This window comes from Schistosoma mansoni (genome assembly GCF_000237925.1).
Source record: "Schistosoma mansoni, WGS project CABG00000000 data, supercontig 0357, strain Puerto Rico, whole genome shotgun sequence".
Lineage (NCBI taxonomy): Eukaryota > Metazoa > Platyhelminthes > Trematoda > Strigeidida > Schistosomatidae > Schistosoma > Schistosoma mansoni.
Window position 1 is genome coordinate 5,604 of NW_017386204.1, and position 24,862 is coordinate 30,465.

General features: G+C 33.8%; 1 protein-coding gene across 1 annotated transcript; it reads right to left on the reverse strand.

The window, feature by feature from the left end:
* Smp_170820 (multidrug resistance protein 1, 2, 3 (p glycoprotein 1, 2, 3), putative) lies at window positions 1-24,512 on the reverse strand (the record flags this gene model as incomplete). The annotated part of the gene is made up of 15 exons (XM_018788897.1): window positions 1-159; window positions 615-842; window positions 937-1,014; window positions 3,970-4,077; window positions 7,278-7,390; window positions 7,566-7,723; window positions 11,932-12,023; window positions 12,751-13,083; window positions 13,183-13,386; window positions 13,787-13,912; window positions 14,417-14,524; window positions 17,205-17,318; window positions 19,327-19,433; window positions 21,081-21,513; window positions 24,237-24,512. Coding segments are annotated over 15 exons (2,637 nt in total), but the record flags the coding sequence as incomplete, so codon positions are not given.
* Window positions 24,513-24,862: the final 350 nt, after the last annotated feature.

A 24,862-nucleotide genomic window follows, 5' to 3' on the forward strand; every position in this document is an offset into this window, starting at 1 on the left:
TCACTTTTGATTTTCACAAGCATGAGATTTAAAACGTTTGAAAAAGTATTCCTCTAGGGTATGTGTAGTTACAGTACGATTTGAGCCGATTGCCTCTTGAGCTACTCTCATTGATTCAGTGTCATTTCTACTCTTTCCTTTTCCTGACATTGAACGCATCTAAATGTCAGACAAGAAGTAATACAAAATCTCTTTCACTCCAAACACTCAAAATATCGTTATTTCATTTAAGTGAATGGCTTGCATTTTGTATAACCAAATCAACAGCAAATGAATAAACTATTTTTAGTTTGAAATAACGGGTTTATATTTGTTACCACAATTATTATGACTACTTTGTTATTCGTTACGTTAATTTCATTTCTCTATGTAGGTGCAGTAATGTTAACTTATGCGAACGCATAACTGTGTCATCGTCAACACTGATTGTGACTGACTGACTGACTAAATAATTTATATAAATAAGACATTACCTAATCAAGCTCCTACACAACCTTTGACCTTATTTTAGTGCAATCATTTCAAGGATATGTATCTCAGTAATGGTTACAATGATTTCGTATTTAAAAGTGAAAATCCGGTTTAAGAAATTATTGTGAAATAAATTGTGTTACCTGTAAAAATCCACCAATGACGATAATTGGATAAAATGCTAACACAACCAAAGTTAACTGCCAACTGTAGATGAATGCTATCACAAGCGACATAATTATCAGTGCTAAAGCTTCTATAATAAAACCCAGTTGTGCACCAGAAATCATTGCCATTTTTGTAGCTTCCGTAGCAAGTTTAGCTGTCAGTGCACCTGCTTGATTTTCTGGTTCATCAAACCATGCAATTTCCTAAATTGTTTTAAATAATGGAGTGTTTATAAAATGTTTTCACATAAGTTTAATATTAATAACATAAATCACTATCAAGTTGTTTGCAACTTACTTGACGTAGCATAGCTTCAAAAACCATAGAACGTATACGTTTGATTAATTTTTCACCTGATTTCCCTAAAAGAAATCCCTAAAACAAAATCGAATAATAAATTATTGAATTTAAGTATTACCTATTTTTGATGGTAGAATATAAAAACAGTTTCTTAAGAAACGAGAAAGTATTTAATGATCTGATAAGTCATTATTTTTGATACTCATATAAATTATGTAATTGAAATTTTATTATTCCACTTAACATGAGAAGGGGTTTTGTGGATATTATAGTAATTTCAATAGTTGAGATCATGAATCAATTGAAGCTAGACCACCATGGAAAACCTGGAAGCACTGGATGGCAGTTTCGTACTATTGTGAAACTCATCAGCAGTGCTCATCCACAAACCCGCCTCGCGAAATTCGAACCCAGGACCTACCAGTCTCGTGCGCAAGCGCTTAACCTCTAGACCACTGAGCCGGCATCTGATGGTGTTAATGTCTAACTTCGACCAATTCACAAAATTGAGCGACACATCCACCATTGTCTTCAATGAGTCACTCTCTCACAACAGACCTGGTTGAACTCCGCTGGTCACTGCTTCTCACTAGAACTCTAGGAAATACCTCTTGAAGTCAGTCACTAGTGAGCGTATGTTGATTAATATCAGAAGGGGTTTTGTGAATATTATAGTAATTTCAATAGTTGAGATCATGAATCAATTGAAGCTAGACCACCATGGAAAACCTGGAAGCACTGCTTGAAGGCCGTTTCGTCCTATTATGAGACTCCTCAGCAGTGCATTTGTCCGAAAAATTGTTATAAAATAGTTCATCTTGAATATTTAACAAAATTTACTTTCATAAACTGGTAGCATTAGAATTCTTAAAAATCATTATTCTGTTGTGAATTATATAAACTTTATTTAATCATCATTCATATGAATGCATAAAATTTATCGGATTTTTTTTTAGATGATAACATTGAATTTATTGGTTTATATGAAGACAACATATTCTCATAATTGTCATTCTTTTTTTTCATTTTTACTTGATAATCATAATTTTATGATCACATTTTTTCGAAATGATCTTAATCAAATTTATAAATAATTACAGTTAAACTCATTCGTTGATCTAAGCTAGACCATCATTGAAAACGTGAAAGCACTGGACCTTCGGTCTCGCATGCGAACGCTGAACTTTAGACTACTGAGCCGGCATCCAACAGTGATAACATCTAGCATCAATAGATTCATTATAATAATCTGATAATAATCATCATGTGCTCACTAGTGACTAGCTTCAAGAAGTAACTCTTGGAGTTCTAGCGAGAAGCCGGGATTAGTAAAGTCCAATCCGTGTCAGGTAGAGACAGGTAACTGATAAGTCTTTAATTGAACGTTATACTCAGATACTAAGCTAGTTTCGTAACCCCCAAGCTAGAACTACACAGCGACTTGAACACGAGAGAAAAGGCGCGAAATATACGAGAAACACTTTACCCCGAAGGTTCGTTTATGTACAGAAAATATAGGGTTTTTATAGTATTATAGAAGTCCTTGGGTTTTCCTGAAAATTCTGAGATGCTACTAAACATAGTAGCAGTGTAGTAATCAGCCAATCAGAACCTCTACATGTGACTTTTCATTTTCGTGATTTTCCAAACAAAACTTCTAGTCGAACGCTGATTGGATAAAATGCTTCTTAATGTTTCCTGAGCTTGTCATGTCTATTGCGAGAAATTTTCACAATCGCCCCAATAGTAACTACCTCAGACAATTGATGAATTATTGCACAAGATCACGGATCGATTGAAATTCGATATTAATACCGTTGGACGCCGGCTCAGCAGTCTAGAGGTTAAGTTTTCGTGCACGAGACTAAAGGTCCTGTGTTCGAGTCAAGCATGCGATATCGTGGTTGCGCACCGCTGAAAAGTCTTATTCTTTGACGAAACAGCCTTCCAGGGCTTCTAGGTTTTCAGTGGTGGTCTAACTTAGATCGACTCACGAGTTCAACCATTGCAAGTGCTACAATCTCCACAAACCCCTCATTCTGATAATAATGACAGTTGAATTCATTTATTTGAATGGTAACACTTCTAGTTAGTAGTATTATGTTTTGAAAAAAACTTTGACCAAATTGTTATCTTTCAAAAGGTCATATTTTTCAATATTCTGTACCACATCGTCTACGAAACAACCTTCATCTATGTAGAGATAAAAACATTACAACTTTTAAGAGTTAAATCATCTAGTTTCAAACTCCATAAACAAGTTGGAAATTTACATGATATTCGTTTAACCAATTTATGAAGCTAATTTACCATTTCATAAAATATTTTCGTCAAATTTGAATGAACAGATTATAGCTGAGATAAAATTTCACTAACTATTACGTTACTACATAAAGTATCTTCCAATATGTCATTAAAGAGTAGTATATATTTGACTGAATAGTTCAAAAGATACTACTTGAAATAAATTTAATGTCAGAAAATTGTTAAGCAAAGATGGATAGTGGCTGGCACTGGAATCCAGGACGCGCGTTTCGTCCTGTTCGGGACTCGTCAGCCAGACTCGTCATCTCAGAGTTGATGTCCACTCTGGGACTCGAACCCAGTACCCTCGCTTCAAACGCCATCGCGTTATCCACTCGGCCACTGAGTCCTGATAGCCACTTGCTTGTGCGATGGAGTGAAGTTTAAATTCTTTAGTGTTGTTTGTTTGAATCTTCCCATCGATGTGTTAGGACTGCAATTGATCAGTTTCTTATTGGCATATGTACAGTCTTAAACATCAATGGGAAGATTCAAACAAACAATACTAAATGAATTTCAGAAAATTGTGGCCTAAAGTTAATTCACTTTCGAATATTCTTTGATTTACTTAATGAAGTTTATGTTAATTTAAAACACGCTAAAAAGGTATGAAAATTCGTCAGAGATATACAGGACTGGAATTGTGAAATTTTTTTTAATTTCTTGCAAGAAAAGAATAATTTAGTAAGCAAAATTACAAATGGAAAACAGTCATTTATTTAATACCTGACAAAGAGAAGCAGTGAAACGCAAAACTCCAATTAACACCATCATTCCACTTATAAGACTGATTCGGCTGGACATTAAGTCAGGATTTGATCTCAAAGTGAATATCTGAAAGAATTTTAAAAATGTCACAATTATGATATATATATATATATATATATATATAATATGATTTAGATTTCCATAATTAAGGTATTTTAAATAAAAACTAACTCTAAGAACCGTAATATGAATTTAAAACACGAGACTAATAGGTTTATTCAGTTCATGATCTAACATGACTTATTTTAAAGCTGCTAAGTATATGAAGTATACAACTCTGCTTTCATCACTATGTCATGAATTTGTGCTTCAACTGCACTGATGGTTAACGTTTTATCTTATATTACTCTAAAATTGATCAAATCACGTTATATGAAAATGAATTTTAAATAATCTAAACGTCTTTAGTTTTCGATTACTCATATTTTCATCTTTGTTATAATAATTCAATTTGCAATGGTAGAAAAAACATGAGTTTCTCAAAAATGTTAGTTATTCCACATATTCAGTCATTCTTCGATTTCCGATGCTCAAGTAATTTTATTGATTAGTATTCTCAAAAGAAAACTGCATCTTTGACAGACATAAGAATAAAAATACATTGATTTTGTAAACTAAGATTATGTGCTTTAGTGCAACAGGTTTCAAAATTTCATATCTGCACTATCAAGAAGACTCCATCAGAGAAGACTATAGCATGTTTACAGTACTTATCTTACCATTCAATAAGATTGTAGTCTAGCACACCATAATTATCGATATTAAACGTAACACTCCTTCAACCTAATCTCATTCCAGCCACAATTGTTCACCGTAGTAGATGAAAACTGAAAACATTCAATGTATAATCCTGCTACTTTATTTGTGCTTGCGAGATGCTATCATCAATTAATCGGTCCTACTAGTCTAGAAACATAAATTCAGCAGTAAACATTCAATCACTCCATCGAGTGGATGTAATTTACCAAGAATGTCAAAATTCAAACACTTTATAATCTTATGTTTCATCCATCGACCAACAGGTCTCATAATATAGAGAAGTATAGAGTGGACTCCTAGACTACAGATAGTCAAATATCTTGGATTTTCAAATTTAGTTTTTATTAATAAATAAAGACTTAAGTGAATAAGTAAAAACTAAAACTGCGTTAAAATTAATATCTACGACTGAAGTTTTCCTGAAGATTCACTGTTTTCACTTCACTTCTTTTAGAACAAAATGACCAAAAAAATAAGTAAAAGATAAAAATTTATAAAGTTGGTGGATAAAAGAATTGGTATAATCGTAAATTAATAAACTATTTATTAATACTAATTCGATTCAAAATTAGGTTTTTGAAATAATACACTGGAACATGTGATAAGTGACATTTGTTATCTAAATTGAACACAATGAAATATGGAAAGAAAATTATGGAATGTTGCTCAAATATATCATTCTCTGTAAGTATGTGTATACTGGTTTACAAGTAAGTGAAACGTGAGTTTTTTTGATTACATAGTAGTCTCTTGGCATAACAATTAGATGTGATATAATGAAATTTTAAAAGCATAACCTGTTGTATATACCTCATAGTTTAAGAATAAAAGTTTGCAGGAATAAAAAGTCCTAATCATTTTTTTTTCGTAAACTGTTTCAACAACCTCTTTGTAGAATAGATGCGATATGTTTAGTAGTGGAATCCAAGACGTGTGTTTCTTCATGTTTGAGACCCGCTGTCTGGATATCTCGGAGTAAGCTCTGGAATGCAGGTACGTCCAACCAACGAGTATCAAATAGGACGGGCTGGATTACACTGCTAGTCACATTCCATCTATTATACATGAATGTGTTTCATAAAATGTATATCAAGATAATCCGCACGGGATGTATATATGTTTACCAAGACTGACTGAATTTCAGTAAAAATACCAACAATGGGATAATTTAAACCCTTAAAGCAAAATTAGCACTCTAAAAACCGTTAAGCTGTCTAGAAGTGAAATATCAGGATGTATGTTTCGTCCTAAATTTCGTCTCGTCAGCTGAATACACCTGGATTCGAATGTTAATATTCAAATCGAATGATGCAGGTGCAGATATGCCGACAAAAGACTAATTAAAGTTCAGTAGGCAATAACTTAAGCAGGACACTTAAAACCGTTACTGATAATTGGTTATACTACAACAACCTATTCAAAAATGAACTTGAATGATACAATGAGAAGACGATGTCCATTAGAACTATGTGATATTTTAGCTCAAAACACTTCGATCAATCCAATCATACATTTGTCAGGACAACTCATCTGTTGCGAGTACCTTTATGATTAACTCTATACTTAGTATACTGATCAACCAATCAACCGTAGTCACTCTAATTCTCCTAAGGTGTATGATTCTCGTTAAAGGGAACCAAGCGGTCAGAAATGAACATCCTAAATCAAGAGATCAGGAAGCACAGAGGGTAGTGAGAGTAGTTGATATTTTTAATTTACTAAGCAAATATGAGGTCGAATGAGTAGGCTATCACATGAATTCCATTAGGCGTATTTATATATGTTATATATATTATATTTAAAATATATAGGCGAGTTATTATGGTTGAAGATAACACTATCTGTATGCCGAAGAGGTTCAGCAAAAGGCTTACGTAATTTGGTTAAACCATATTACTGAAAAGCAAAAGTCTAGGCTACACTGGAAATCCAAGTTTTTATAAAAACGACCGTCTCACATCTCATTCTGTTCACTAGTTTGTGTATATGTGAACACGCATACATAGGAAGGTGCAATAGTGATTCACATGTGAGGATGACTGATCATACACGAGTGTTTGTATAAACTCATGAATTCCAATGGCCATATGTGTACACAGGATAAGTGGATATCTACCTCAACAACGAAATATTTGGTTAAGAATGCTCATAGGGTTGATATCAAATCAGTGTTGAGGGGTTTATTCTAAGGTTTATTGAAAACTTAACCATATGAAGATTTAGAATCTTTTCATGTAATCAGTTTGGTTTCACCTTGAACCTATTCTAGTTATGTAAATTTATTATTTTGCGTTCTCCTTATTATCTTTATTTTTTCATGTCTTCCAGTTTGTCTAATCGACTTTTACTTTTTACTTACAATAGTCTTAAGGAGTAAATGTGTGGTCATATTATTCGAAATATATTGGGCTAAGATATCATAGTTCTGGATAAACACCATCTTTTCATTGCACTATTTAGATTTGTCAAAACAAATAACTGTACCAAACTGTATACCATGAACTTACATCATACACTTCGGTGTATAGAAGTGCAAATGCTGGTTGAGCAGTTCCATTTATTAGACAACAGAAGCAACCTATGATTATTAACGGCAATTCAGGTTTGTTAAGTTGTAAAACTCTTAATGTCGGAGACTTCTTTGCTTTTTTCAACTGTGGAAACAAATAATAAAAGTAACAGTAAACTCGTCATTAATTATTGGCTTATCAATATTTCACGAGATATTTAACTAAAATATATTTAAATATTTACATCCAAGTATTCATCAGAAGTTCTGTCCCATACACGGCAACGAATGCAGGCAAAGACAGACAACGTAGCAGCAGTCTCAGCTGCAGTCGACAAAAATGCAACAGAGCGAGCATCAACCCAATCACAGTTGATGGAAAAGCTATGGAAGAAGTGGAAATTTTTACATATTAGGGCAACGTCATTGATAAATAAAGAGGGTCTGATGTAGATGTAAAGGCACGGATTGGCAAAGCAAGTGAAGGATTCCTACAATTGAAGAACATCGAGGACTCAAAATAACAGTCAGCCAACATCAAAGTCATAACTTTCAATAGGAATGTTAAGAGAGACCTAATACACGGTGCTGAAACGTGGCGAACTCAGAATAAAGTGCTCTTTTCAATATTATATTAGCTGTTAGTTATGTATGATTGTTAAGTGCTCCAAAACTATCATCAACTGACAAATAAAGTATACTCTGATTTGGCTATTAATTTTAAAAATAAAGAGTTAGGAAGAAAAACGAAAAATAGAATATCATCTAAGATGTGACGTTAAGAGTTTGTAACCACATGAAATCCTTAGTACCTGTGGGACATTTCAACATAACACTTCCTCAGCAAAGTCAATCAATCCTTCAATAAATCACTGTAAGATATTACTAAATACCCCTTCAGCAACTGATTTATCAACCAATGAATGAGATTGGTTAAATAATTATTTTGTGATGCTAAGGTCATTTCGAATGCTAAATTGTGACGATTTGTCGTTTTTTGTCTTTACTGTTTTGTAGTCAGTCATAGAGAGACAGCTGGTTGTAAGCTATTATTAGTTTTATTACAAAAAGATTTCTGTCAAGTTGATGCAAAACTCAAAATTTATATTTAAATTGTTATGCCTGTCACTGTTCTATCAGTAGACATGCTTATCTGACTTGGGATCCCAAATCTTACTATGAGTAAAAAGAAGCAAAAACTGTTTTATTTGACCCCGGAAATAAATCAAAATGATGTAATAATAATCCACTTTTTGTATGACTTATTAACAATCAGATTTGTTAAAATTAAGTTACTTACTTACTTACTTACGCCTGTTACTCCCAATGGAGCATAGGCCGCCGTAAAATTAAGTTGAGTAGGATTTAATATTTATTAATTATTAACTTACTGTGTTAACACATATTTACAACATTATACAATTAACAATATATAACCAAAAAAATATAATTCATTGACTTAGCCATACAATCACTTCTATTTAAAATGTGACTACATGCCACGGAAGATTGGAAAACAATCAGATTCGTATGTTATTCACACTTTAAACGACTGTAGAGCCAGTGAAATGTCACTGAATTCTAGCCAAATCATCCGTCAGTTGGATCACTAAATATCGAACAGATCATCATCAAGGTCAAGGACAATCAGCGCGCATCATTTAATCATACGCCATGGACTGGCCTATGCGGCAGTGGCTCTACTTTAGCTTGTATCTACTTTATCTAATATATTCCTGTAATAACGTCCTTTGTGTTGTACAGTCTTCAGAACATCCATGGTCCCTTGATGCGTCGATGGGGCAATCCACGTAAGTTGCTGATCGCGAGGTGTGACTTCGAAGTTAGCTTGTTCGTTACACCGTTCCCGTCTAACTCGAGTAGGCCTCCAATCATTCGACATAGACCATCAACGTTGATGGTCTACACGACTAAGTCACTGCTTGTCATAACATAAATTAACATTAAAGAAAAACTTTACTTTATATTGACTAAAATATATATACTCTTGATATAGCTAAATAGTGCAAATCATCAATACAATCCTATCTAAGTTAGAACTTAATACCTTAGAGTCAAAAGATGATGGTTATTTGTGATGAGATATGAAACAGATTAGGGGTATTTTGTAAACATAAAAAATTTTCAAGTAGCGATCTATGAAAGTCTTGAAAGATTTTACTCATTGGAATACCTGTTTCAGATTGTAAACATACCTGAGCCCGTGCGATTTGTGATGCTGAAGTAATTGACATACTTCTACGGGGCAACGTTCCAGTACTTTCAGATATGTTCTAAATACATATAAATGTTATGACAATTATAGTAATTTAAAAAGCATAATTCATAATGAAGCTCCAAAATACACTATTACTGTAATTAGTTTTGGATATCTTTATTGATTCATCCTTGTCTAAATTTTTCTTGCCGATTTACCGGAATAATTTATTGACTAAATATGAAATTCATCCACTAGCTGTAAGTTACAACTAAGGGACCATGTTCACAATTCTTCAACTATTTACGTTGTTAAAGTGATTTTATTTGACTGAGATAGTTGAATAGTATCAAAGCTTTTTTAGTGACCAAATACTGCTGCGGAACTATTACAAAATAGAGAACGGTGTAATGATGACGAAATCCCTTGATATTCTCTTCATGATTAGCTATACAGACAGCTGATATCTTATCTAGGATTTAAATTAACATTGAAGTGTTGAACTTTTCGAGGTAGTTATCACAAATTGACAAATGGTTAAAGATTATTCCTTTGAGGACAAAAATAAAATTATGTTATCAACATCATTAAGGCAAGTCATACTCACTAACATAATGAAATCTGGATCGCATCCTTAGTGACTTAGCAGAAAACAATACTCAATATCTCAATTATTTGTCACACAGATAAGTCAGTACAAAGACAATTTTTCAACAAGATTTTACTGTTTGTAAGTAGTTACGGTGCTTCCTACTGCTGTTAGACTTTTAGTGATAAACCGTTTGAGGAAACGCAAAAGTTATTTATCAAAATATCGAATCAGCCAAGTAGTTCTGACACACTTCTACCTCGATAGAAACGTAATACGTAACTATTCCCTACCTCTTAAATCACAGGAAAATAGATCAAATTTCCTTTTTCACCGATAATGAAATAAAGTATCTAAGTACGTGTTTTGTGTGCATGTATGAATACACAAAGATTTATCTAAATAACTGTTTTGAAATCCTTCGTAACTCGATAGATATTTAAATTATTTCATGCACTTAATGCCCTTGATAAGCTTTTCAAAGCAAGAACAATAAGCATTCCGTTATGCATTGAATCCACTTCATTTTGTGAGCTCTCATTCTTGCACGTACACACTGACTTGTAAAAAAATAAAATGTTTTACAATATAATTATGTGTGTGACGCGTGGTGAAGTCATTTACTTCAGAAGTGAGTAACAATTATAAATCCCTTCCACATTCATATAACATCAGTTTATTGGTGAAATAGATTAAGCGAAAGAGAGAATATACCATAGTTGAGTTAAAGAAACATGTAAGGATTTTTATTTTTACGATGAACAGAATGATGAAAGTGATGGTCATTATCAAAATAATAATGAATGCAGTAGTTGAAGAGGGTGTGAAAAGTAATGGATAACTAAATAGACAAGACGACAAAAATTGTATTGAGTAATGTCCAAATGATAAGACTTTATATGTAATGGCTATAATTTTGGAGTGAAAATATGAAATTGTTATTGTGAATAAACAAAGATGAAGTCAAACAAACAAAGCACATCTCAAATACTTTGTGTGAGGACGATACATAGGTGAACTTGAGGAAGCTCTAAGGAGCTCAAAAGGAGCCAAACATATTCCATCCAATCAGCTTTCGGTAGATTATTCCAGAATCACTACGTGTAGCTACCCTATTGGACAAATGCTAATAACCCCCTGTGTGCGGGTTGAATAACTAGAATGATGATTTCGTTTTTACTAAAAACCATAAATACCTGACAGTTTTGTACTATAATTGACACTGTGTTGGGAATAACATCCCTATTTACTAGTCTTCTGTCTTCTCTCTTGCGACGTTGCGGGTTCAGTTGATCAAGTAGTCTGGTAATACGCAGCATAGCAAGAACCGAAGCTCTAGATATAACACTTTGAAGGGTAAGTTATCAGCAAAGCGGTTATATATCAGTCCCAGATAAACAACAAGTTCCTTGAGTACGTAGAAATTGGGGTCGAGATGATGAATGGAGGCCGCTTCTGTTTAACATAAAATCCTGATATTATTCTGTCCATTAATCACCCGGAAGGCAGGATCAGTAGGAATAGGTAAAGTATTCATAACTAATTTCACACTAGTGAACTAAATGATTTCGTACATCCTACACACCTAATTACATTGCAAAACATCTTATATATTCATGCAAATCAGTGTGTATGTGAAAAAATTAGAGTACACGAAATGAAATGCATTCAAATAAAATCCTTCTTAGCTATCTATTAGTCAAACTGAACAATAAGTGGGATGATGCACTTGACTAAAGAAAAGTCTTGAGTTTGCGCAAGTCTTTCACATTACATGAGCATTGACATTACAAAGATTTAAACATTATAAATCTGCTCACTTCTTGGTCATCTCCAATTGTCCACACACCGTCCAATTTCTTCGAAGTCTGTGTATCATTTTCTAAATTTCTAATCGGTTCTTCATCAGATAACTCATCATTTTCATTTGCACTTTTCTCACTTATTCCCTAAATGACAGTGAATAAGGTCTTATTAAAACAACATAAATGCTTCAATCAGTACAGCGTAAGTGAAATGTTAGCTGCAACACTGTTGGTAAAATTAATTCAAAGCCTGAAAAACACTCTGTAAGTTTAATTGGTAAATGAAATTCAGGAATCCAATCCATGTAATTACCAAAGAGCTACAGATATGATTCATTATTGCCTAAAAGTTTTTTTATGATCTGTAAATTACCATAAGGCTACCAGAAGAAACATTGGTGTAAATGAACATAATTTACTCTCTAGTTTGTGAATTAAATAAAGTTTGTGACCTCAATTTGACAGCTACTGAAAATTTCCTATATATATATTTTTGGTCTAATTTTAGACCAAAGGTGCTTGATTCGAGTTGTGAGTGCGGGATCGTGGATGTTGGGGAGTCCCGAACTAGGACGAGATGGCCGTCCAGTGCTCCCAGGATTTCAGTGGTGTTCTAGTTTAGATCAGATCATGAATTCAACTATTAAAATTTTCAAATTGTCTTTTGAAAAGAAATCAGCCAGTCAGAAAATATATTAAACAGTAACAACCCATCACTCATTTTCTTGAGAATACATTTCAGACAGTTATTTACAAATTTATGATGGAATATATAGCAGTCTATTAGGTGGCTGCGGAATAAACCAATATCAAAAATATCAAAACTTAATGTAAATACATATTCTAAAAGTCAAAATACCTGATTACTAAGCATTGCTGCATAAAGACCGTTTTGAGCCACAAGTTCTTCATGGGTCCCAGACTCTCGAACTACTCCCTTGTCAAGAACGATTATTAGATTTGCGTTACGAACTGTTGTAAGACGATGGGCGACAACCACAACTGTTCTCCCCTCACTCGCTTTGTCCAAAGCCACTTGAACTACACGTTCTGATTTTGTGTCGAGAGCTGACGTCGCTTCGTCCAGTAGGAGCAACTTTGGTTTTCTAATCAGAGCTCGAGCAATCGCTATACGTTGCTTCTGACCACCTGACATTCCGCCACCTCGTTCACCCACAAAAGTGTCGAATGTCTGGATTCACAATATAATATAACATTTCGACTTTCAGTTAAGTAGAAAACGTTGCTCATAATAAACAGCTTTACTTTCAACAATGAATAGATGACTTACATCTGGAAGTTGTTGAATAAAATCGTGAGCATTAGCAAGTTTCGCAGCTTCTTCTATCTCATCTTGAGTTGCATCAAGTTTTCCTAACCTTATGTTATCACTGATAGTTCCTTCGAAAAGTATTGGTTCTTGTTGCACACAGCCTATCTGATTACGATAAGCTTTCAGATCCAGATCCTTGATATTCTCGTCTTCAATTAGTACCTTAATTGGCAAATATGAAATTAAATTATGTAACCTATAGAAGTATGAAAGTGTAACTTAGCATCTGAAAACTGTACAAAGTGAACAAATGTTTGTGGTTTGTTAACAAGACTACTAGTTAGCTCTTAACCGTTGATAGAAACTTACATAAAAATTTGATTGAACCAGTCTTCAATTACATTTCAAGGAGATAATGAATAGTTATCACTTATAATTCATCTGATTCACATATCTACAACTTATCGTTCCATTACATCAACGACACTAAACAACACAGAGATTTAAGAGGTCACTTAGGTTATTCCAGTATAAATATAACTCAGCCATACTTTCTGTAAGAATTCAAACACATGCATTGACACAAGGTTGATCTGAACAAAACATCTCGGGAAGAACATACCTCGCCGCTTACAGGATCATAAAATCTTTGCAGCATGTGAATAATGGTGCTTTTTCCTGAACCGCTCGGTCCAACTAAAGCTATAGTTTGTCCACTTTTAATCGTCAGACTAAAATCCTTTAAAATCTACAAAGTAGAATAAACAGGTACCATAACAGGAAATGCAGTAACCAGTAAATCAAATGTTCAACTTTATTTTAAACTTATAACGTCATGGGATGAAGGCTTCTCTCTTTGCAATTCTATGTGGGATTTTCACTAGCCAGTATGGAATCAAACGGTAAATATTGGTGGATTATTCAATGATACGAAAATCAAAAATTTCGCTGTAAACGATAGCATCTACAAATAGAACTCCATGGAAATTTAACTGCATAACAATTTAGCAGAAAAATAATCAAACGATGTACACAGTTAATTTAATGTGCAAAAATTGTGATTTAGGCAAAAATCTTATGAAGAAGCCCATTGATGAATTTATGTTTGCATATATTCCCTGGGACTAAAAATTGTCATAGCATGTGGGAAATTAAATTTCTAACGATTATCGCGTTTCGCAAGAATTTACTTCACAATGATTCTGTAAACTATGAAAATGATACATAATGAGAAGAATTCTGATTTACTTACAGTGATATCTGGTCTGCTTGGATATACGAAAGAAACATTTTTGAATGCAACATTTCCAGAAAAGTTTGGAATAAGATTTCCTTGTCGGTCTTTATCAATTTGAGGGATCTAAAATAAGAACAATAGCTACATAGTAGTTATTGACTTTACAACAAGTACCAATAAATTCAATCCGAAGATCAGTTGTTTGATTTCCACTAGTAAATTATATAATAAACGCTTCCAGTCAAATCTCAAATTTCAATGCATACATGAGGAAGTAGTAGCAATATAAGAGTGGTGAGTTGATTTGCTGTTTCAACGAGGTCCAGAGAAAAATTTATCCTCCTTTTTCACATTTCATGACACCAGTTTTTAAAACCAGAGTTTCACAAAGCTCGCCCAGGAAGATATACTCTCTTACTAGCTAGTTATACACAGTCAGTGGAATCTAAACATTTGCAACAAGTTTTTTATTCTAATATATTCACAATCTTTTTCAAGTCATGACTGTATGAGTACTTACTGCTCCTTAATAATTTGGAATTTTTGCTGCAAAACTGTGATAAAATTTTCCTACGAATCAATTGAAAAATTTGAACTGTTCTAAACTGCTAAACTGTATCACTGGTCGAGGTAGGAGGTGGACAGGCATACTTAACCCATGTCCCAACCACCTCAGTCGAGGTTGATTTACTACCATATCAATCCTATGTTTACTCTTCAAGAGCTCTAGTTGAAATACTGGGTATTATCGAAGCTAATATTTTAGACAGCATACTAGTCAAACTGATTCCTTTCAGATTGTCACAAGATGATCTTTTTATTTTATTGTGAACAAGGACGATTAGAGATCGAGCCCAGCCAGATGGGATCGCGTCCAGTTCTCAGATTCTATCTACCATCTAAGTTAGTCTAACTAATAAAACTGGACCTCCATACTTACAGACTGGCAGGTTGAATTCATCTAGACCTGTTTCTCTCCCTCTCCTTAGATTCCATTCATTCTTGTCAACTTCACCAAGAGTTAGAGGATTTATGTCTGTTTGCCTTTCAGGTTGCGTGAATATGGTAGGTAACTGATGTGTGGCGGAAATTCAGTTGAACTCTCCCCTTAATTGTTCTGCTCATCGATACAATCTCGCAGACTGACAAGGAATTATAGTCCTGTCTTTTTTCGAAACAGTCATACTGATAGATGGATTCTTAAAACTTGTTTTCTTGATAGGTCTGAACAGTTTTCTACTGTTACCTTCAGTCCCTAACTTTTCTGACTATTTTGTTTTCATGATCCACCACTGTTCACAATCACTGCATAGGCATTTTATTATCTTGTGTTTAAGTTAACTCTGTTTGGAACTATATGGGATGAATTTCTGAGTATCTATCATTTCAGTGTACGCTGCCAAAATCCACTGATTTCTCATCATCTTTTAATTTAGGTTACTAACAGATGTCACTGCTGTTTCCGTAGCTGTTTGGATGCCATTCCAAGCTACTTTGGGGTGGATATCAATCAGATGGTTGAATTAAGGCAGGGACAACGAAGAGGCGACGGCGTTTATCTTTATATTTCCGAGTTCTTACAGCAGGCACGAGAATGCCCATTAAAATCCAGTCAGGTAGAGTCTGTTTTGCCTTTGAGTGCAATACTACACCGACACCAGTGGGGTCGTTTGAAGTAGCAGGAGAGTCTTCAGATACACGGAGTGTAAGTCGCGCTGATTCTTCATACTGACAACATGGGATCAAATGAATGACCATACTTGGATGGTTTATACGCGCTTCAGAGACACAACATACATCGATAACGCGAGACCTGAGAGTCCTTCCAAGATAAGGAAGCTTGTCATCCTATCTGACACAAGGTTCGAAGTTGAAAGCAGAAACATGTGGTTTAGTGCATGATTTCAAGAAACCAGGAATAACATCTGATGAATTCGAATCACTAGCATTAGTAGTGCTTAGCGATAAAAATATACCAGAGGGTCTAGTAGCTAAGGTTTGTGAATTATCAGGAAATAAGAAAGTAAGTTGATCGTGAACAAGATCCTCATGAGTAATAATGGTATGAGAGCAACTGTCAATTTCCAACTGCCCATACTATGGAAAAAATATTCCCTCCCCAGGGACCTGAAACGAAAATCGGGTTAGCGGTGGTCTTGATTGCCCGGCAACGTGAACCCAGAACTCAAGAGACAACTGCTTGAGGTTGATCACACACGGCCTTTTAATGAAAAGTTTTCAACTTGCTTCTTCCGTACTTTGAAGGCCCTTTCCATTGGAGACAGGAACCCGTTGAGTTAGGCTAGGTGTGAAAATTTAAAGGTTGATCTTTTCTAACCCCCTCCCCTTTTTTTGAGAAGGAAGGATTGCGGCAGATGATGGTTGTCTGAGAGAAATACCTTACCGCAGTCACACCCCTCTACAGTTAGCAGTACGACTTCGTCCTCTGACCTTAATCTGGAGCCTTTAGTTTGCCTTGTTCTTCAGCTAATTTCCATGGCGAGATAGGACCTAAGAAATGTGTTCCGGCCAGTACAGCCCAGTCGAGTCATCACGATAGTCAAGCTCGACCATTATTTCAGGGTAACAGCTACGATCGGGACAGTAAAAATTATGATCTTGATTCATAAAGGTTCAGGGATATAACTAATTAATGTGCAATTTATATTTTTTCTGGCAAATGTGCAACATGATGATGGTCTCTGTCTCAGAACCTATTTTTTCCCTTATTAATGTAGCCTTGAAATTGTGAGAGGTTTTTAATCATAACGGCTTTGTAAGGAAGGTTGGAAAACAAACTCACACGCTCAATAGTACCATAAATTTCAGCGGCTGATGCCTGTGCATTCATAAAATATTGAAAACATGGTAGAGCGTTACCCAGAAAAATACTTCCCAAAAGAACATTAATGAATATCTGAAAAAGCAGAATAATTAAAAAGTGGGAACTGCTAATGCTCTCCTTTGAAATCACTGTTTCATCATTCATGAAAATGTACATACAATAAACATTCGAAACGATATTTTTAAACATGTATTCTTATTTGATTCATAAATTGTTTGCAATAGCTTTCACTGTTTGAACTCACTCTAAAGTGTGTGTTTAAACCCATCATCACACAATTTTCATAATATGATATGCCTTGTATTCTTTCCAATATCGACTAGGGGTCTAATCAACTAAAAAAGGAATCAAGCGATCCATACTATTGTTAAAATATTCTTCTAATCTAAGTTAGATCAAGTAATAATATCATTTGTATAGAAATATGGTTAATTGTTTTAGTGAGGTACTTCCATTTTAAACACTCATTTTTTTTACCTTTCACTAATTTGAGTCATTAAAGTTAGATTTATCATACTATTCAGAGAAATCTAGCGAATAATAGAAAATATTAAGATAAAGATAGTTATTCACTTGATAGCTTTTACAAACAGAATAATTAAAAGTTGTGATAATGGCTAATTATTGGTTATGGAAGATAATTGGAAAGGAAAGGAAAAAATGATAGACAGAAGAAAAGTTTAAGAGCATCATATTTGATCTCAAGAAAGAAACTGCTAGATAGTTGCATACTGGTGTAGGTGAAAAAATCTGCAATAAATTTTTTATAAAGCTAGGAAAATGATCATAATAGAAGAACATAAATATATTAATTCAGTAAATTCTCTTCAGCTGCTTGTTACTTGAAAACAATAGCACCAATTATTCTATAAAAACCGACAAACGATACGATTACATTATAATTGAAAAGTTCTCATCAGATTTATAGATGTAGATTAATAAATGGTAATAATTTTGAAAGAGATAGACACCATTCCAACGGTTTTTTGGTTACAAGTTAAATATGCAAATATTTTTTTTGAAAAGTAAACTGAGGAAAGCAAGCAAATAGAATCTCTAGAATTGAAGGATCATTGTCATAGTTTATATAATACCATAAATAAGAAATAGCAGAATCAATCTACTGAATAAAGCTCAGATAAGAAGCAATAATTGAGAAACTATAATTAATGTCATGAAAAACGTTTGTGTAGCAAGCACTTGTAACTGTGGTCAACAAGGAAAAGCAAAATTGATAATGGGCTTTCTTTGAATATATAATTTTGATTTAAATACTTTAATATAGACTGCTAAAGCAAAAAGTAACAAGTTGAAATTTTCCATTTATTGGCTATTTTGAAAGCTTTGAGACGTCATTCGCTTTCAGATAAATGGAGAAAAATCATGCTAATAAAAACACTCCTTTCTTTTAGTCTCAGTCTTTATGATATACGGTCAAATATGAAGATAGAGATGAAGTCATATTATTCTGCTATGATTATTTTTCTTGTTTTATTCAGATTTATGAATGGGAAAATCTGTATGAAATGTTCACTATTTAGGGACTTCAAATCAACATAATAAAATAAAATAATGTAATGTAACTTTCCTATCTGGGAATTTCAGAGCCTTAATTATATTTACGTGAGGCTAACTGTCGTCAAATTCTATACCGTTCATTTACTTATTGTAAAACTGTTTAGTTTCTAAAAAAAATACCTTACATCTAAAATATTTTGCCTGGAAGATTTGGGGTTTTAGTTGGTTTTCAAACAATTCCATAAATAACACACACGAAGGTGTTTAATGTTTACCAAAAAGTTTCAGTTTTAGTTTTAAAAACATTTGAATGAATTTCAGAATTTCAAGTGTGTTTCAAATCAGTTTTCATAGTTGGGTTAGATGGAAATCAGTGTGATAATCCATATGTGTACTACTCATATGCTACGTCCTGAATGACTCCCATTATGATCTAACGCGGGAATCAAACAATCAGGATGGACGTAGGTTTTAAGTTAAGAAGTTTTACCTTCTTATGGTTGAAATGAATCACCTTGAAGAATATAACGATAACCAATGGTTTTGGAAAATTGTAACATACCAGTATTACAGATCCGGCATTATAGTCTTCTTCAATCATTAATTTAATGCCATACCAAAAAATAAGTGCAGAAGAACAAAAGATGGTTAATCCTATGGCACCAGTTACTAAAAGAAGAAAAAATTACAAGTTTTAGTTATGAGTTCACTGACCGAATTTAGAGCTTGTGTGTACTCAGTGCTTAGTTCATTAGGATTACGAATTTCTAAGGACTATTGACCAAGATGTGTTAACCCTTTTGCGGTACCTTTTATTTTGATGCCAATTAGATCGGAAAATGATTGTTATCGAAATATACGTATCTAAATTCCATTCTCGTATTTGAATAAATTGTTTCATTATTTACTAACGTGATTTAAGTCGATAATAATATACGAGGATTGGCAGTATATATATATATATATATATATATATATATATATATATATATATATATAGACAGCAGTCTTTCATACGATCCGAATGGAGACAGATATCGTATCACTAAAACCTAAATGATCGTAAAATACTGAATATATCCAAATGGTTTGCTTAAAAGTAAATCTTGCGAACAAACGGAAGCTATTTATTGATCAGATTTATGTGCACCGGATAACTGTGTACTCAAATTAAAAATTACTATATACCCAACTGGTTTCGGGCAAACAATACAAATATCGAATAAGCTATCTCTGATTAGCTAGTATCTATAGACTTCATAAAAAATCTTAATTAAATCTTGGATTCAGAATAAAAATTTAGATAACGTTTCAAAACAGTGGCATCATTTTTCATTTGCACACTTTGAGGACAAACAGATTCATCAGTTTAGATAATATGTGAGCAGTCACACGAGGATTATTTAGTAGACTAAACTTCCTGATAAGGTTTGGATTAGCAACAATCACTTTATATTGCTTTTTTTATCAAGACCTGTAATGCAGTCATGAATTTTGAGACAAATTCTATATCTGTAGTATTCAGAATGAATTATCTAGACGTAGTAAGTACTTCTTCTTAAAGTTATCTGTGACATTTATAATGGTTCAGTCAGCTAGTCAAGCGTGAAATATGACTTGTCACATGAGTAAATCGCTCCAAGTTGTTATGCTCCGTTAACAGAGTGAGTCAACGTTTTCAAGGTAGGTTACAGAGTAGTAAAAATCGCAACAGTAATAATGACTATATTAAAGGTTAGGTATGCAATCTACAGTTTTAAAAGATTTATATAAATCTGCGAGACAATAGAAAAATTTGGAGAAAGTTAGAAACTTAAGGTTTAAGGTAAAACAAAAAGTTCATACGCCCACGGCATAGCGAGCAACTTTGCACAAAGTCACCCTAAGACTCCAACGATTGGTTACAACAATCAAGCAGACATGAACCATTTAGTCTGCACCTGTCTACATGCCTTAATCCAACAGTCAGTGAAGTTATTGAGTGACGCTATGTACTGGTTTTCCTGTTCCGAGCCTACTTCTAACCTATTATTACAATAACCAACTCTGTGTGTCGAGGTAGCCTATAGGATGCACCCATATCCGCCAAAGGATAGATGAATTTTTGAGGGAGTCGAAAAAATCAAAAACATAGAAACAGTCTCCTGAATATTCACAAACTATAAATCATCTTCTTTATGATTTGAAATTCAAATTTTATTTCAGAAGCAGTTATATCCGTAAGACTAATCTAGGTGTACATGATATGTCTTTCCTAAAATAAAGATAATCTATTGACTCTCTAGGAAAAGCATATATCCAGTCACAAGTTCTTACCTCCACCAGTTGCTGTTGACTTTCTGAGCCCGACCTTTTCGGCAAATACCAGTTGTTCACTATATCTTGCTAGCTCCTTCTGCTCGCCGCCAAATGCCACAACAGTACGAACAGCTTCTAAAACTTCGCCAGCGATAGAACCTGCTCGAGCATATGCAGCTATCTCCTTAACAGTGAAATATTTCATAATGAAACCGAAACATCCAAAAACTGCAGCAACAACAGGCAACATGGCGCAAGCAACTAGAGTAAGTTTCCATCCCACTGAAAAACTTATTATGATGCCTACTATGAATCCTGATATATATTTTATAAAACCTCCGAGTGTTGTTCCAATACCACGTTCAATGAGCTCGATATTCTGGGAGAGTTTGCTGATCAGTGACCCAGATGACTGTTCATCATACCATGGAATATCCTGTCGTAAAATACTCTAAATAGAAACACGATTTTAAGATAGGCTAAAATTCATCAGCTTGTAAATCCAAACCGCAAGTAGAATATGTTTGAGTTATATTAGGTTTGGGTAAAATAAAATTCAAATTTATTCACCAATATTTAATCAAGCTGTAAGACTAGGCAAATAGTCACACAGTATTTCTAAGTGTTCTGTGAACTATTTGTTTCATAGCTTTGGAACAAATACATCAAGCTGAATCCCGCTGACTATTTTAAGATACGCTTCATTGCAGGTCTTGAATCAGGAAACTCTCTTGCAGACTAAATACCTATATTCTGTGTGATGGCTCCTCAGTTAGACCAATAAAATAAGAACTACCTCTGAATTTGATCTATAAACTTTAAAAATGAACTGAATGAGTTCCTGCTGTGTACTCAAAACACTGTATGGTAGACTGTGCAGTGTCCAATTTTGTATTCAATTTACATAATCTTGCTAGTGTTATATAAGCTCAGTATTAAAGACTATTTCCAAGATATTCAGAGACATCCACTTACAACTTATTAACAACAAGCAGTCACTTATAGCGAAGTCCGTTATTTGATTCTACATAAGTGACCGTCTGTTAGAATAAATGAAATTGGATAAAGTTCTTTAAACTCAAGAGAGTTCTTGCACGAGAGTGCTTTGAAATATTTAGTTTGCAAAATGATTTATAAATTGCCGCATTATGGTATTGAAATGGTATGTTTTGGAATAAGATATATTGTGTTGTAATTTTAACGAATTTAGTCATACATGCAGCTTAATTTAACAATAATGGACCTGTTGAAAAAGCTAATTGCCTTTTTTATTTATTTCAATCGCTACTCTAATGGTTTCAATGATACAGCTTATCACGATTTACTTTTTTAACCCTTAAAAAATTGAAAAAGTCACAATGCCGAATTTTAATGTGACTTCAAGGTTATCTATCATTAGACTTGATACATTTTTCGCGACTTACAGGTTGAACAGCAGCATTTGAGCATGTTGTGATCACATTCGTCATTGTTACCTATATTTGTAACCTACCAATGCTTTTATTGGACGTTGCTGTCGGACATGGGGTAGAGTTATTTTGTACATTTACCGTGACATTGTGTGCCAGTGTAGAGCTTCTTTCCATTACGTTACCCAGTATAAATTTTCAACCAAATGACAAATTCATCTGAACACTTAGACGACACAGATATAGGTTTACAGACAGAATTCTTAATAAGATAGTCGTAGCGTAAATAATTAACTGCTTGTCACAGAATGACACATTGGAGAGCATTACTCTGCACGATGTGGTCGAAAGTGAGATCCCAAATCTGTTATTTGATAGTGGGTGAATTTTAAAACCTCGTTTGTTCAAATGGTCACTTTGTATTAGCTAGTATGACTGTTATTTTTTCAGACAATACTCTGAAAACTAGAATTGTTAGTACATTTTGATAGGCACATTAGACGCAAACTGACTTATCAATAGGGTAATTCGAGAGATAGTTTTATGAATAATTACGCCCTATGGCATTTTAACCATTAGTATAAATTTTCTAGGGTAATTAAGCAAACATTTCCTGAAAACATAAGCAGCTTACTTGTATCTTCATTTTAGTAGTCTTTCTTTTACTATGACAAACTAAAGTTCGGTATTTCTGTTCATCTCTTTATCATTGACATCGTATGTTTGGTGTCAATAAAAACATAAACATATCGATTTTAACAACTAAAAGCCCTCCAAAAGTTTAAAATTGTGGCTTCTATCAAAATCAATTCAAAAAATTAATTTTGTGCCAGATAAATATAGAATTTTTATTACAATTACCCATACTGTGCGTTTTTTTCTTTATCATATTTACTTAAAATTTGCACTTGATAGAACACTGCACTATCTGCAAGCTAGAATGCAGCCTAGTTCACCGCTTTGCATAATTCATGTTCAACCTCATAAACAAATATAGATATGTATTTCCGTTGTCACCGAAAACTGTATATGGATGCTCGTACGAATCAATCGAAACAGCACAAAAATAGAAGAATAGCCTGCGTTCGGGTAAGGAAAGACTTTCAACAGTGTAATAACATATAACATTCTTGAAACAGTACTAAATATGTGCTTTGAGACCTGTTGGGGTGATCAACTAAAACCAAGCTCAAACTGTATTAAATTCACTGGAGCTATAGGTATCAACCGACTGAATTCCAGAAAATCTCTTCAAAAGAATGTTTTGGTCTGACTTGTCACTGTATCAGAACTTTTCATCTTTTCGTCTGTTCGGCTGCACCACTTTACATCACAATTCATCTTCCGTTCATACAGTAATTTGATTTTATTATATACACTTAGCTCAATACATCACCTTTATTCAGTAACCTTACATTTGCGGCCACTAGTAATATATCTCTACCGCGGGGTAAAATCATAACTCCCCCAGCTATGCTCTGAAACTTTTCTCTTACATATGACTCCTGGTTGCAGAATGCGAAGAAATCCCTTCAAAATCATAATATAATTTACAAACGCCAATCTGCTATACATGTCAGCCATCTTGGTCCCAAAAGATAAAAAATTTCATTTCTCTAGTCCTGGAAATTTAATATAAAAAGATTATGGCTGATGGACATAAAAAACCGAATACTTTTTATCAAGATGTAAATTTTTTTTAGAAATAAGTGGTCAGAGAATTGATAGCATCTTAATCAACTAAATAGAAAGTGAGGTGACATACTTTGAAATATAGTAGACGGATCCGGTTAATCTGCCTGCTTGCTGAAATATTCATGCAAAAGTCCTGGATAAACGAAACGATAAACATTGCAGCTCCCAAAATAGCAAACCATTTCACTGAACCGTATACGTTTTCTGCAACAACGTTGTCCCCTGTAAATTCGTTTACGACCCCCTTGAAGATAAACACATTAAGTGGAACTGCGGCGCCAACTGCAACAGCACAGATACACCCCACTACTAGTGCACATATATCTGTCTTACTAGCATATCGGAACTAAATAGTGAAATAAGAGATTTTCAATCAAAAAGCAGTTACCAGGCCAAAGAAAGAGATTTTCGGATACACGCTGTGCTCGCTTTAGTCTATAGAAAGAAACTTCTCACAAACTTACTTCTTACTACTACGTTTCGCTTTCCCTCGACATTTCATGATACTAAACAAATGTTACCTTTGAACAGATTTCACATTGTAGCCCACTTAAACAAAGCACATCCAATGCCTATGTTAGGTCAAAAATGTCAATAAACAGGGAGATATTGGTCCTCTTCTGCTTTATGCTTTTTGACGCAATATTTCAATGTCTTTTTATATATGTTGCTACTTTTCAATTGACTTTCCTAATA